The 14,682-nt window shown below is 48.5% G+C and overlaps 1 protein-coding gene across 1 annotated transcript in view; it reads right to left on the reverse strand.

The window, feature by feature from the left end:
* Positions 1 to 14,465, reverse strand: part of ADD2 (adducin 2) — a 53,511-nt gene extending 39,046 nt beyond the window's left edge. Inside the window, exons 1-4 of the mRNA XM_090281491.1 lie at positions 14,392 to 14,465; positions 10,001 to 10,122; positions 3,537 to 3,753; positions 1,716 to 1,854 (exon numbers count right to left, since the gene is read on the reverse strand). Of these exons, the coding sequence (XP_090137617.1) occupies positions 1,716 to 1,854; positions 3,537 to 3,719 (322 nt within the window). The 5' untranslated portion in view covers positions 3,720 to 3,753; positions 10,001 to 10,122; positions 14,392 to 14,465. The remainder of the gene's footprint in view (positions 1 to 1,715; positions 1,855 to 3,536; positions 3,754 to 10,000; positions 10,123 to 14,391) is intronic.
* Between the last annotated feature and the right edge of the window lie 217 nt (positions 14,466 to 14,682).

Consider the following 14,682-nt stretch of genomic DNA (forward strand, 5'->3'; position numbering starts at 1 on the left):
AAAAATCACAAATGAATAATTAAGGGTATATTATCAGATGATAAACCATGGGAAGGTGTTTCTAAGCAGGCAATCAAAAGTAGAAACCAAAAGAAAATAATAGTGGATTCAACTATGTGAAAATTAAAGCATTCAACCAGACAGAAACATCATCAACAAAATTAAAAGGCAAGCAAGACACTGGAAAAGACTGCAATATATTTGACAGATAACAGAGAAATAGTCTTACTTTATAAAGGTTTGAAAATATATGAGAAAAGAACACACAAGTAGGAAAATTGCCAAAAGATGTAAGAGGCAATTTACTACAAAAAGAAAATCATGTCCAATATATATATAAAAATACATCCAACCTCATTAGTAACTACACATTAAAACACAAACAAAGTACTTTTCAGCACCTATAAAATCATGAGAGTGAAACAAATGGTAATACATATTATGGATCAGGGGAAAGTAAATGGGTACTCTAGTGCATGGCTGGTGGGAATGTAAATTGGTCTTATCTTTCTCCAAGGTAATTGGGTATTATGCATTCGACTCTATAAAACATGCATATACTTTGATTTAGCAATTCTACTTCTAGTAATTTATCTTAAGAAATAGCCATAGATGTAATCAGATTTATTAACAAGTTGCATTGTTGCTCATAACAGCAAGAAGTTGGGAACAACCTAAATGTAAAAAAAAAAAAAAAAAAATGGAAATGGATTAAACTATGGCATATTTAGCCATAGCATACATCCCACTCAGAATTATATTATAGAATCATAATTTATGTGAAAATTAGTCAAGACATGTTAAAGTATTAAATGTGCATGAATAATGTGATTCCACTTTTATTTGATAATCTATATATGTTAAGAGAAAAAGGCTAAAAATATATATATCAAAATATTGGTAATAGTAGTTTTTTGGTTGTAAGAACACAGCACAGCAATTTCCCTTTCTTGGATATTTTCCTAATTTTCCACCATAATCCTGTATTCATCTTGCTGAGGGGGAGTATTTTTTGATGTTTGTTTCTTAAAGGTTGTAGACACTGTTTCAGACCCCAGGAAGGTGGGTTCATGCCTAGCCCTGGCTACTGTTGGCCCTGGCCTGTGGAGTCAAGTTGGCCTTTCCATGTGGACCTGGAGACCCTGGAGGAGTGGCTCCAGGGAACTAGGGAAGAGCAACCTGAGTCATGGACGTTGTTTGTACAGAACGATTTTTCTTCAGCTCTGTACCCATAGCTAAAGTTATCAGGGAGCAGAAACCTCACTCCCCATTCTCCACTCCTGGGCCTTCAAGCAAAGGCCACGTAAGGAACCTTGAGTTGCAAAGCTCTTCCCTTCATGCTAATCCACTGATGAGGTGGGGGGGGGGGGGGTTCCTATATATAGGCTGCTCTACTTCTCCGAGCAGTGACATTGTGTTATCCTGCCCCTCCCTCAGCATAACCAGAACCAGGTTCTCCCTTGAGCCACCACAGCCCCTACCCCTCCTATTTCTGGCATCAGGGATCATTCTTCTGCAGCATTGGAAACAGAGCCAGGTACCTCTCTGGTGGCTGCTCCATCCCCCCAGATTTGCTAAAGCAACTGCAGCACTCACCCCGTAGCCAGGCAACCAAGCTGCTTCTTGCTGCTCCTTCTTCTCTTCCCCACCTCACTTCCCCCACCCTCCACTCCTGGCAGCTCCCCAGCTCCCCAGCTCCCCAGCTCCCCACGTACTCATGGAAGATGTTGGGAAGACAGCGTGGGAGGTGCTGGCCATGAAGTCCGCGATCTGCCGCAGGGCCCAGATGTTGGAGGAATTGTTTCCCTTCTTCATCTGCTCCTGGATGAGGCCTTCCAGCTCCTCCCTGAAAGACTAGAAGCAGGCCCAGAGGGGTCGGTTCCCTCAGGCATCTCATACAGGAGACCCAGGGCCCCTATTCCAAGTGCCCACCTCACCCCACATCAGCTAGGCAAGGGCTACCCTTGGGATCCCTGGGCCCCAGAGGACATAGGGCAATTTCAGTGGGATTTTAGGAGCCTCCCCAAACTGCTACTGGGGGAGAAATAAGGAGATGCTGGGAGTGGATCCTGTAGGCCCTGCTCTGGATTCTAGGTCCTTCTTGCGTCAAAGTTATAGCCAAGACCCCTCCCCCATCAGACACTACAGGATTTCATTTGAGTAATTGAGACATTTTAAAAACCAGAACTGAATGAAAAAGTGTGCCATATTCCCTGTCCATTAGGCATGTCTGTGGCTTTTCTGGGCCTCAGTTTCCTCAGTTTCAGAAGGATTTCAAGACCTTTGAGGTCTCCTCCACTTCTGATGCTCCACTACTCTAAGCCTGGCTTTTCAGACTATCGGGCTATGAAGTAAGCATGCCTGTCCACCAGGTGGCAGTAGGGAACACTCTGGAGAAAACGGAAAGCTGCTCAGGTCCTGGTGAATCTATAAAAAGGAGAGACGCAGTCTGAGCTCTCCTCCCATTTCCATCACCTACCCTCACCCTTTCAGGCCTGAAGCTTGTGTTGGTACTAACTCTGCCATTTCTCCTCCCACACCTGCCATCCCTCCTCGTCACACTCTGCGTTTTTGCCATCACCCAAATGCTTTTAGCACCTGCTATATTCCTTCAGGCTCCCCAATAGTGTCACACCTGTCCCCAAGACCTCAGGCCCATCCCTCAGTGCTCCTCTGGGAGGCCTGAGCATTTACTGTGTGCTCTCAGCTAGGGTCACATACGGCCCATGCAATCCCCCAAGGCACAGAGGGGGCTGAGGCAGGGCCATCTGGGCAAGCACCTGGAGATACCAGTTCCATCCCTGAGTTTCCCAGCCCCTTCCCGAGGACCCCTCAGCTCTATCGCCCTCAGACTCCCATTTCTTTTCCTCTTCTCTGTCCAAGAACATGTACCAGCCTCCTACTTAAGTGGCCCAGTAGGCCCACATTCTATCCCCACCTCAAGGATGAGCTCTGTGTCCATGCCAGGCAGGCACCAACTGACCTCGTCTGGAGCTTTGGTGGGGTGATGCTGAGTTGCTCTACCTTCCCGGGTGCCTGTCCATAACCCATTGAACCCTCCACTCTCCCCACTTCCTGGGGCTTCCAGGCCCTCTTCACCCCTGCATGTCAGTCTTATTGTTTTAACAGTGAGTTCTTTCTGGTGTTCAGGAATGGGTGTCCCAAACTTTCCACGTGGCGCCCTCTGCTGGCCTCGGTTTACACAAATTTGTTCGTTGTTAGCTTTTGGTGAGGAGGGGAGAAGACTGGGAACTAAGGCTCCGAAGGGGCACTGGTAACTGAGGAGGGGCTCTTGCCTCTCAGACCCACCTCCACCCACCACCGAGCCAAACCACCAGAACATACATCAGGTTTTGCCATCCACCAGAGGCTAGAGAGAGAATCAAACACCCTAGTCTAACTCAGCGGGCTTAAAACTTCTAGGACTCTGAGAGCTAAAGAGGAGTATCTTTCACGTTCACCCAGGTGGATCAGCGCAATTCCCTCCCACCCCCGCGCGTCCCCGCCCCATCCCGCCTGGGTCAGACCCTACTCACCGGGCTCTGCAGGATCATGGTGACGCGTTTCTTCTGCTCCATCAGGTTGAAGTCTTGCCGCAGGTCCGCCGCACGGTTGCGAAGGCGCATATACTCAGGGTCATCCTCAGAGAAGCGGTCAGAGTACTGCTGCCCCTCCAGGGGCGGCAGGGAGGCGGCCTCGGGGACAGTGTCCTCACTCATTGTCCTGGTGGACTTACAGTCCACTCCTGGAACCCTGCAGAGACGGGAAGAGGAGGCGGACAGTTTGGAGCTCCCAGTCGGGGTACACAGCAGAAGGGTTGAATTTTGGAGGATTCACAGTGGGATGAGGCTATTTCCAGGAGTCTGTAAGCGGAGCCGTAGGTTCGAGGGCAGGGCGCCGACAGCTGCCGATCTATAGGGGGCGCTAATGCATCATATGATAAGTGAAAACAGGGCACCGGCTCAGGCGTCCACCACCTTTCCTTGCCTATCCCGCCCAGCTTAAATGGCCACCCTCCGGTTAAAGTAGACGGTTCCCTCTGTGCCAGCATGACATGCAGACTTTTTTGAGGATTTCTGTGGTGCATATCTTACACAGAGTAAAGCTATTTCCTGGAATGAGTACTTCATCTAAAAAGTCAAGCCTTGAAGAAGCCTCCTAAAAAATTTGGGTGGTAAATTCACAAATGAAAACTGAAAAGAAAGCGAGAACACTAAAGGGTGGGAACGCTTTGCGCAATGCTTTTCTTCACAACTTTGACTTGCTCTGGCTTCTGTGCAGGAATGAGTAGTGAATCTGTTTCTTTAAAACGTGTCTCAATGCAGAATCACATTCTTATTCCAAGTTTAAAAGAGGTCTGCAATTTTCATTAATGAAAAATTAGTTTCTCCAACATCAAATGAAATAAATACTGAGAAATAGCAAAAGAATAAACCCTGTTTGAAAGGCACCAGGTTGGCAGGTTGCCCAGAGTCCCTTATATCTAGACCTGGTCCCTGGAGTGAGGACTAGTGCAGCCTTTGGAGTTGGGCAGGAGGGAAAAGATACATTTTTTTCTACTCGAGCATGCTTTTTAAAAATGCCTGAATGATGGATGAAGGAACATCTACTGCCACACTGGAGCCCATGAGAAGGAGCAGGTTGCAGTTCCAACCTCTGCTTCCCAGCTGTGGGGCTTTGTCCACACAGCCAGCCTCCCTTCGTCAGCACTGCTATGCCCTCAAACTGGTTTACACCCTTTCACCACCCAGGGGGGCCCTACAGAGCTTAGCCTTCTCCTTGTCCGATCCCCGTCTCAGCAAAGGAAGGCAAGTGTCTAGATTGAACAATAATTAGCTTTGGAACAGCAATAGGGAGATACTAACAAAAGAGCATTCCATGAGATCAGGACACCTGGCTTTCATCCTTAACCTGCCCCTCCTCAGTTTACCTCCAAGGGCTCCCCTTCTGCGAGGAGGGGGAGTACTCTCTTGTTCTCTAAGAGCGTTCCTGGCCTCCCTGGTCCTGATCTGCTCTGCCCCCTTGGCTGATCACGCTAGTCCAAGCCCTGGCCCTCATTCCAGTCAGCAGCTCATTACTGACAGCTAGTTGTCCATGAGCTGTCATGACACTACCCTCCTCCCCCACCTTACAGTTCCTCTGGGTGGGGAGAGTGAGGATGATGCACTAGATAAAGGGACCAGTGGGAGTCCAGCCCGACAGCCCAGAACATTTCGTTGACTCTTTCCTTCCTTTTTCTTCCTCTTTCTTTCTTTCTTCTTCTTTCTTTCTTTCTTTCTTTCTTTCTTTCTTTCTTTCTTTCTTTCTTTCTTTCTTTCTTTCTTTCTTTCTTTCTCTTCCTTCCTTCCTTCCTTCCTTCCTTCCTTCCTTCCTTCCTTCCTTCCTTCCTTCCTTCCTTCCTTCCTTCTTTCTTTCTTTCTTTCTTTCTTTCTTTCTTTCTTTCTTTCTTTCTTTCTTTCTTTCTTTCTTTCTTTTTCTTTCTTTCATGGCCTGAACCTTTGGCCTAAAGTACTGAGTGGTTCCTAACCTTGGGTGCACACGGTAATCACCTGGTGAACTTCTAAAAACACTTATATCAAAGATTTAAATGTTACTAGTCTGAAGTGCGACCTGGACATCAAGATTTTAAAAAGCTCCCTGGGTGATTCTAACAGGCAGCAAGGGTTGAAATACCACTGGCTAGATGTTAATGGTTGTAACGTGTAATGAAAGGTGTCCATTGGCCATTTCTAGCACGCCTGCCTGTTACAGAAACAGGGGAGTCCAAAAATCCCCAGAGTTTGGGGCTGGGGGATGGGGAGAAGGAAGCAGCTTTCAGAATGCCTCCACATGCCTGAGGCTGGTGGCTAGTGTCTTTGTTACACAAATGGCTTGGATGCTTCCAAGGCCTCAGGTAGATGGGAGGGGTCTTGAACCAGGGGATGGTATGGAAAAAGCAGACAGAGCCTACCTCGTCGTCGTCGTCGGCAGCCGTCCGTCTCGAGAGACGATGGTGTAGCTTCTTAAGAGTCTATCTGCACCGCCGAGAATGGCTGTGCAGTCCGACTCGGGAGTGACACGGTATCTGTCTCCTCCCATGTTGAATCGACATCTTGCGATGACACTGGAGTGTCCTCTCCAGTGAAGCTGAAGCTACAGAGCCTGGGCAGGGTGATATGGAGGGTCTGCTGTTGCCCATGCAGCAGACCCCCCCTCTCTTCGCAGCTGAAGGGTCCAAGGGAAAGACGGAGTCAATACAGCTTGGCTTCAGGTGCGCCGCAGGAGTTGCCGGTGTTGACTACAACGTCAAACCGCCTTAGGGACTCCGGCTCCGGATTTTCTGTCGGGGTTTACTCCCTTAGCCTTTCCCCTGAAGAGGTATGCCGCAAGGCAGCTGAGGTTTTTTGGAATCAGTTTTCCTTCTCTGATGTGCCCTGACTGGAAGATCGAACCAGCAACACTTAGCTCGCAGGCCGATGCTCAATCCACTGAGCCAAACCAGCCAGGACAGTTTTATAAGTACTTTATAGATTTTGGATATTAACCCTTTACCAGATGTATCGGTGAATACTTTCTCCCATTCTGTGAGTTGTCTTTTTATCTTGTTGATAGTTTCCTTTGCTGTGCAAAAACTTTTTAGTTTCATATTTAAGGCTCTGTGAATGGTCAGAACTGTTTGCAACACCTACTGCATCAGAGGATGCAGTCAGGGATATATAAGCAGCTGCAGACATTTTAGTCCTCTCTCGCTCTCGAGTGCTCCCTCCATGTGGCTTGGAGAAGGGGTCTCCAGGCTGCTTTAAGAGGCTCTCGCCATGCGGTTTTGAGGAGAGAAGATCCATGTTGTTTGCAAGAAGAAGGCTGTTTACAAGGAGGCTGAGAATCCAGGCGGTTCTGCATTGAGAGCTGGAGGGCACCACAGCACAGAAAGGACCTCCCCAATCAGAATTGAGTGATTGGCAGCTGCTGGTAAAGCTGAACTGTGTTTGGAAAGTAGGGAAACGGTGTTTCTGACCTTCCTAAGACTGGCCAGGTTTGGTGGGGGAGTGTGGGGAGGCAAGGATATATGTTTATGAGTGTTTTAAAAAACATAAGACTTAACAGCAGAAATCCACAAATAATCTAAATCTATATAACTGTTAAATAAACAATTCTTTTTCTTTTCACTAAACTCTGGTATTGAGGGTTATAATTCTGGTGGTGGGCAATCGGGCCCCTAACTAAAGAGCCCGTGGGTTTGTTTTCAATTGGAGCAGCCCAGGCATTCTGTTACATGCCCACCCAGCCTCATCCCTGAAGCTTGGGAGTAAGAAGAGATTGCAAGATCAAACATAATGGAAATGCAGACTGGCAGTTACCATCCAATTCTTCTGGGCAGACAGCGCTGCAGACTAAAATTCTTCCAGAGTCATGGCCCACTGCATCCCACTCCTTTTAATACTCCTTGGCACTTTCACAGCCTCAAATCCTTTAAAAAATATCAATAAGTAACTCCCCCACACACACATGCACACAATTGGTGCATTGGATGTGAGCCTGGAGATCCCTGCCTTCCTTATGACTCCAGGTCCCACCAGCTCCAGAACCACCTAAATTCTCAGCTTCTCCGGACCTAGGATTTTGGCCAGCACAGACTGGTGTTGAGCCTTCCTGGCCTGAATCCTTTCCATCAGGGCAGGGAAAGGCTGATTCTCTTAGATTCTCTTTGGAGTGGCTGCATTTCCCAGGAAGAGGTCTGAGAAGGCTCTGAATTAGCTCTCCACTTCCTGAAGCACCAGGAACAACAAAGTTCTGGGCCTGATGAGCAGGAGCCCACACCACCATGCCTCCAGGCCTGCCTTTACTTCTTAGAGCTCAGCCCCAGAAGGCTGCTCTGGAGGTGCTCCCGTGGGTGTGGAAATGGAAGCACTGACTCTCACCATGACAACAGGGGCCTGCTCAAACCCTTTGACTTTGTGACTCAGAGGCATCTTTTTATACTTCTTCCTTCCCTTCCTGAAATATTTCTTAGGTGATCAAAGTTGAGTGCAGAGTGGCTTAGTAGTTAAAAGCACAGACTCTGGAGCAAGACTATAAGTTCATATTTCAGCTATGTCAGTTATTAACTGTGTGATCTTGGGCAAGTTACCTAACCTGTCTGTGCTTTAGTTTCTCCATATATAAAATGGGGATTGCAACTATTTAGCTATTTTCATGTTGTTGTGAGGATCAGATTAGTTAATGTATATGAAGTACATACCTGAAATTGTGCCTGGTGCATAGCAAGTGCTATTAAGCATTTGCTCTTATGTGTCATTTAGAGGCTAGAATCATCACACCATTAAGAACTTGAGTAATGAGAGGTTTATGATTCTATTGTAAACAGGTGCACACTAAATTACTATAATTACATGTTTTAGTTGAAAAATAATTCAATCTTGAGCTATAGGAACAAAAAGAAGCACATGCAGAAAAGACTGCTGGGATGCCTAGTTCTCTGACCAGATAGATGGTGAGAACATGCGAACCTGGGGACCACAGGAAGAAGAGTGAGCATGACGCTGAAGATCAGGAGGCCAGCATGGGTGGCAGAGGTGTGACATCGTAGAGAATATATCTGGTCTTTGTCCCCAGTTTCTGGCACACAACTTCAAAAAACCCTTGGGATTTGTAAAATGTCCAAAAGACATTGGGAGCGTTGTCAGTTATTCATAATGAGCTCCTTCTGTGAAACCTGAATTTATGCTCATGAGGTGACTTATGGCAGGTCCTCAGAGAGTTTCAAGGGAAGGACTGGCCACCAAGGAAAACCAAGCACTTGATTAGAAAGTTGCAACTTCAGGCCCACCCTCAACCACAAAGGAAGGGAAGGTAGGAACTGCAGATTGAGTTCAATCAAGTGGCAAAAGATCTAAACAATTATGCCTAGTAATAAAGTCCCTCTTACCATTGGTGACCTCCCCTCTCCCCATTAAAACTCTGGACACAGAGGCTTCCTGGCTGGTGAGCACATGGCTGGGCTGAGCTGGTGACCCACCCAGATTCCACAAGAAGAGGCACTCCCCCAGGCCCCAGACCCTGCCCTATGTGTTGCTTCCATTTGGCTGTTCCTGAGTTGAATCCTTTATCATAAAAGTGTAATCACAATTACAGTGTCTGCAGTGAATTCTGTGATTGTTCTAGTGAATTACAGAAATGGAAGGGAGGACGTGGAAACCCCCAAATTTATATACTCATCAGTCAGAAGTGCAGGTGGCCTGGGGACCCCACTGTAGCTGATCTCTGAAGCAGGGGCTGCCTTTTGGGCGACTTGCCATTTAACCTGTGGTAGTTAACTTCTGTGCCCTTTGGCTCAGGGTAGTGCCAGAACTGAGCTGAACTGTAGGACACCCATGGGTGTCAGAAAGTTGGTGATGAAACAGCACCAGGCAACTTCTATTCATGATTTATTTTCATTTCCAGGACTACTCTATGAAACAGACATTATTTTCCCAGTTTTACAGATAAAGAAACTGAATCAGAGAAGTTAACTAACTTGCTCAAGATCACAGAGATAACAGTGGAGCCTGGATTTCAACCAGGACTGTCTCTTGCTCCAGACCGGGCACTCCTCCACTCCAGTAATCCCCAAATATCTGTTGGGCTGTCCTGTGGAAGAGGGATGAAGCTGATTCCTTAGAGCCTCGGGAGCCAGAACCAGAAAAGCCAGTGGTTGCTGCAGGAGGCAGATTCTGGCCGAGGGCATGAGGGAGAGCTTTCCCCCGGCAGGGGAAGATTGTACAGGACAGGCTGCCTTCTCAGTGGTGAGCTCTGTCCTGGGCGGCACCAGGGTGGCTATGGAAGCTGTAGAGCGGCTTTGCCCTGGCTGGAGGGGTGGGCCTGTGACCTCTAAGGTCCACCAGGTTCATGGTAACTCTTGAGTGAGCAGGACCGGGGGAGTTCAGGCAATGACCTGAGTGTCTGGAAGCTCATGATGATGAGACAGATCCAAGGGAAAAGTGTGCCCCACCCTCATCGCCACCAAAGGCTACCAACTAATTACCAGGAGGGGGGACCAGCCTTGTCCCAGGCTGCCCTCTTCTCAGCGTTCAGCCTATGTGCTCAGCCCTGCTCTCCTCAGAGATGCCGTCCGCATCTACAGGATCTCAAACATCTGGGTGGAACCTGGAAAACACAAAGACAACAAAAATCAGGGGCTAGTCAGCGCCACCATGACACCTGCACCTGCTTTCGCAGCACCATCAGGTGGGGATTTAGTTGAAGGACTGCTGGGAAATTCCTGAAAATGAACTTGACATGGACTTTTATTTTAAAAGCAAATTATGCCTATAAAAAGCTAAAGAAAGCTTCATTGTCCTTATAATTAGGATCAAAGTTCATTTCAAAGAGAAGAAATGCAAAGTCCCTTTGTGGAGGGTTAGCCAGGGAGGCCCAGAGAAGGGAGGCTGCTCTGCAGGTGGAGGGAGGAGAATGTGAGCCCCAGCGGCCCAGGGCTGCTGCACCAGAGGAACCTGACATCTTTCTCACACCCGTCCCCAATACTTCACTAACAGTGACTAAACTCGCAAATGCTGTGTGAGTGATTTTTGGATGCTGCCCAAGAGACAGAAAAAGCCTGGAGAATATCACACCCCAGGCAAGCAGGAGGTTTTTGGTGCCGCCCAGGCCAGGAATTGGTGGATTCCAAACAATTTCACCTAGAGTGCAAGGGGAAGAAAGGTCCCAGCTAGTACCTGGGTAACAGGTTATAAGGTACTACTGAAGGAGGAATGTAAAGTTGTTAATATCTTACAAACAAGGGCGATTTACTACTCCAAAATTTCTGGAAATCAAGGTCTTCCAAGGGTTAATCATCAGAAAAATATTTTTTCAAAGACAAGTGATAGTTGTCCATTTTCACTTGGAACACAATCATTCAGACCCTCAGATGCTTTTCTCATCCAGGGCTGGCAGCATCCCTGCCCCCATCCCACCCCCACCCCCACCATAACTCTGGGGGCCATGCCCTGCCTGTCCTGCCTCACCAGCCAGATCAGCTCCATTCCTGACCTGGTACTACCCAGAGCAGAGCATCTGGAAAGACTTGTCTCATCCATGAGGGACCAGGAGACTTCATCTTGGTAGGGATGGTGTGTCTTAGGGAGTCCAGGACACAGGGCACCTATAGGGGGCCCTGAGCCCAGGCCTGAGGTTCACACCTCTAGTTAGCGACTCTAGACAGAGACCTCCAAAAGCTACTCCCTATGTTCTGCATGTCATGGCCAGCTGTAGCCGCTCTTTCAATGGTCATGTTTTTAGCTAGAACAGAGTTACCGCCACCACTTAATGCTGCTTCTGTCCAGCACCCACCAACATGGGAGCCCTCCCTTCCAGGGCAGGCTGGCTCCAGGGTGGGGTTTGCTGACATACCTCTGGATGCTATTTTTTTGGGTGGGTGGCCACTGACCCTCCCTCAGGACCAATCCTGCAGCCAGGTAAATTATCTTACCTGAAGCATCAGCTTCCTCCCCTTCCCTAGTGGTTCCTGCCACAGAAGTATGGGGTTGTCCCTTAAACTGCTGAGGTTTGAATTTTCAGTCTGAGCTATTTCTTATGTCCACTAAAAGAATTAATCTTCTGCACCATTCATGTAAGAAGACAGACAGACATCTGACCCTCCAATAAGTATGCACTCTATACAGTAATTCCCATCTCTATCTCCTCAGTGTTGAAATTCCACTATTAGAGCTTCATTCCTTGGCTTATGGAGTTATCTCCTGATTAAAATGAAAGTAGCTCTGAGAGTTGTTTTAAGCAAATGTGTCATTTGTAGAAGATTCTCCTGTGGTACCTAAACTGTCAACTCTCTGATTGCGGAGTTGGGCTGAGCAGGATCAGGACAGGCACAGAATTAGCACGTCTTATGGGGCGAGGGAATAGAAAAGAGGCCTGATGCCAAGGCCACTCAAGAGAGTCCAGCACCTAGGGCAGGGCTGCCAGAACTAGGTGAGCCTCTGGGGACTCTGGCCTGTCAACCCCCTGAGCCTGCACCTGCTGGGGTACCAAGGCCAGCCAGCATCACCACACATTTAGCCTTTGGTTTCCCCAGCATGTGCTTCCAGAGCCTAGCTTGCCTCAGCTGCCAGGCACCCAGGCCCTGGGGGCAGAGCTGAGGAGCAAGGGGAGGGCATCACACACAGTGAGAACAGCAGCATCAACATCCAGAGTGCCTGACACCTCCTTGGACGCCTGCTCCCTGGTCTTAGTGTGTGGTCAAGCTGGGCTAGGAGGTGGAAGGGTTATGATACAGGATTCTACCTTTAGTTGGCCATCCACTAGACAGTAAGCCTGGACAAGTCATAGGAGTTTAGGCGCCTTTGCCCACCTGGATGTCCCATGACCACCTTGAAATCGACCTGTGGCCAATCCTGTACCAGAACCTCTCTTATCCAGCCAGCCCCTCCTCTCTGCCCCACACCCAGCCAGCCACCCCACCAAGAGTCCCTGAAGGCAGACATGACTCCCTTTCTCACCCTGTGCACCCACTGTCCTAAATATCTCCCTGTTGGGGTACCATAACCTGAATCAAGCCCACACCTCTCATCCCATTCATGGTCTCTGCCTAGTCTTTCCTCTCTTATACCCCTACCCAATCAGTAGCCAGAGTTATGGCTCTAAAAATGCAAATATGGCCCATGTCCTACTAAAAACTCAACAGTGGCTCTCATCACCTAGGGCAGTGTTCCTTTGCCTTTTGTTTTTTCCTAATTCCTACTCCTCTAGCCAAAATTTTGTCAAATTTAGATTATATTAGAATTCATTCTGAATTCACTTTTTCAAACCAAACACATGATCCATGTGGAAAATTCAAACCCACACATCCTACCCAGGGGACTGGGGGCTATGGCTCTCTTGCTCCGGCCACCCCCTTCCTCTTGAAAACTGCTACCCTGTAGAATGAGGTGCAAACTCTTAGCTGGCACACAAGGCCTGTGGGCCTCTCAGTGCCTGCTACCCACCCACCCCACCCCCGCCCCCCATCATTGGTGCTATTCCCAGGACCTGGAAGGCACCAGGCTGGTTCCCGTCTTGTGGATGGTCCATGCTGGTCTCTACCTGGAGCACTCTTTCCTTGACCTTGTCCTTTCAGATCAGATTGTCCTCTCCCAGAAGTCTTTCCCCCACACTCTTGACCCTTGGGCTCTCTAATCACTGTGACTCCCCCTTTCATTCCATTTACAGTCCAATAGTAACAATCTATGACCACGGGCCCCTAGTGGGCGAGGCTTGTGTCTTCAGCATTTCTCTATTCCCCATGTTCCCAGAGGACCTGGGGCCAGGTAGGTACTAAATAAATGTAAGTTGGAAGTAAAACTCAACTAACTGTGAATTGGGAGGAGCTGGGCTGATTCGGCAAAGCAGCACTGTCCAGGCACTGGGGTCCAGGGTGAGTAAGACCCAGGGGAGCTCATGGCACAGTGTGGGGAGACAGACCCTAAGCAGCCCATTTCAGGGTAAGGTGCTGAGAGTTAATGGAGGCTGCATGGCAGGTGCCCTAGTGCCTAAATCACCTGATGTGAAACTAAACATTCTTCTGTTATATAACCCAAATGCTGGGCCCTGCTGGCAGCCTTTCTTCTTGCCTATTTTGAAGCAGAATTCCAGCAATTGACTATAACTCTCAAACAACCAAATCCCACTCCACAATATAACTTTGATTATGAGGAGACAAGCGAAGCTAATAGTATATACCGTACGTCGTGCGCCACAATTCCCTTGGCTCTCCGCAGTTCAGCCCTGCCCTTGATCTGTCCCTCCAGCAGCCAACCCTCCCCTGTCCCCCACCTCCGCTCTTGGCTCACAGTATCCCCAAAGCTCCCTCTGGGCACCTCTGGTTTGCACCCTCACACTCTTGACCCTGCTCAGCAAGGACTCTATTTGGGATTCACCATCCTCGGAGAGCAGCTGAGCACTGCAAATCATGAAAGATGCTTCCTGTCACAGGCCATTTTCTTTCCTGTCTCTCTGAAGACCAGGTATATCTAATCACTAGAATAGGAAATTGCACTTCTACAGGTCATTCCTTGTAGCTAAAAAAGAAATGGAAGGTCTAGAAGGGAGTAACAGATGCCCAAGTTGTCTGACTTTTTGTTTAAAACCTGTTTAAGCTTGTGAGCACCAAGGAGAGGTGGGTGCCTGTCCCCTGCCACTTCAGGGGAGGTGTCCAGACAGGAGCAGACAGTGTGTATCACCTGGCACCCTGAGTCCTAAGTGGGAAAGCTGCTGCAAGGTGTCATTTCCCAGCTGCTCCCACCACTGCCCTGCACAAGGCCACACTCCTGTGGAGGTGCCAGCCTCTGAAAGCCCTAGTCCCCTGTCCCCGGGGTCAGCTCCAGGCAAGGACGCACAGAATTTGCTCCCAGCTTCACTCTGGAAGTCAGAGCCCAAACTCACCGATCCCTGAATGACACTTCCAAATGTCAGGGAGGAGCTGGGCCTGGCCTTGCTGCTGTGACTTAGCAGAGTAAATGGAGACTGTTGAATAAGGGACGGGACCACACCCGGCCTGGTCTGTTCAGATAGAGAGAAAGCTCGCCCCGTTGGGTGGTAGGATTATGGGTAAAGCTTATCATCAGCTTCTTCACCCACTTCTGACTTTTTCAAAGTTCTTCATTAGGTATTAGCTGCTGAAACCATTTAGGACAGAAATAGTTTAAGAGAAGAAAGGGAGAAGGAGAGAGATGG

The sequence above is a fragment of the Furipterus horrens genome, unplaced genomic scaffold (assembly GCF_987537825.1).
Source record: "Furipterus horrens unplaced genomic scaffold, mFurHor1.1.pri manual_scaffold_6, whole genome shotgun sequence".
NCBI classification, from domain to species: domain Eukaryota; kingdom Metazoa; phylum Chordata; class Mammalia; order Chiroptera; family Furipteridae; genus Furipterus; species Furipterus horrens.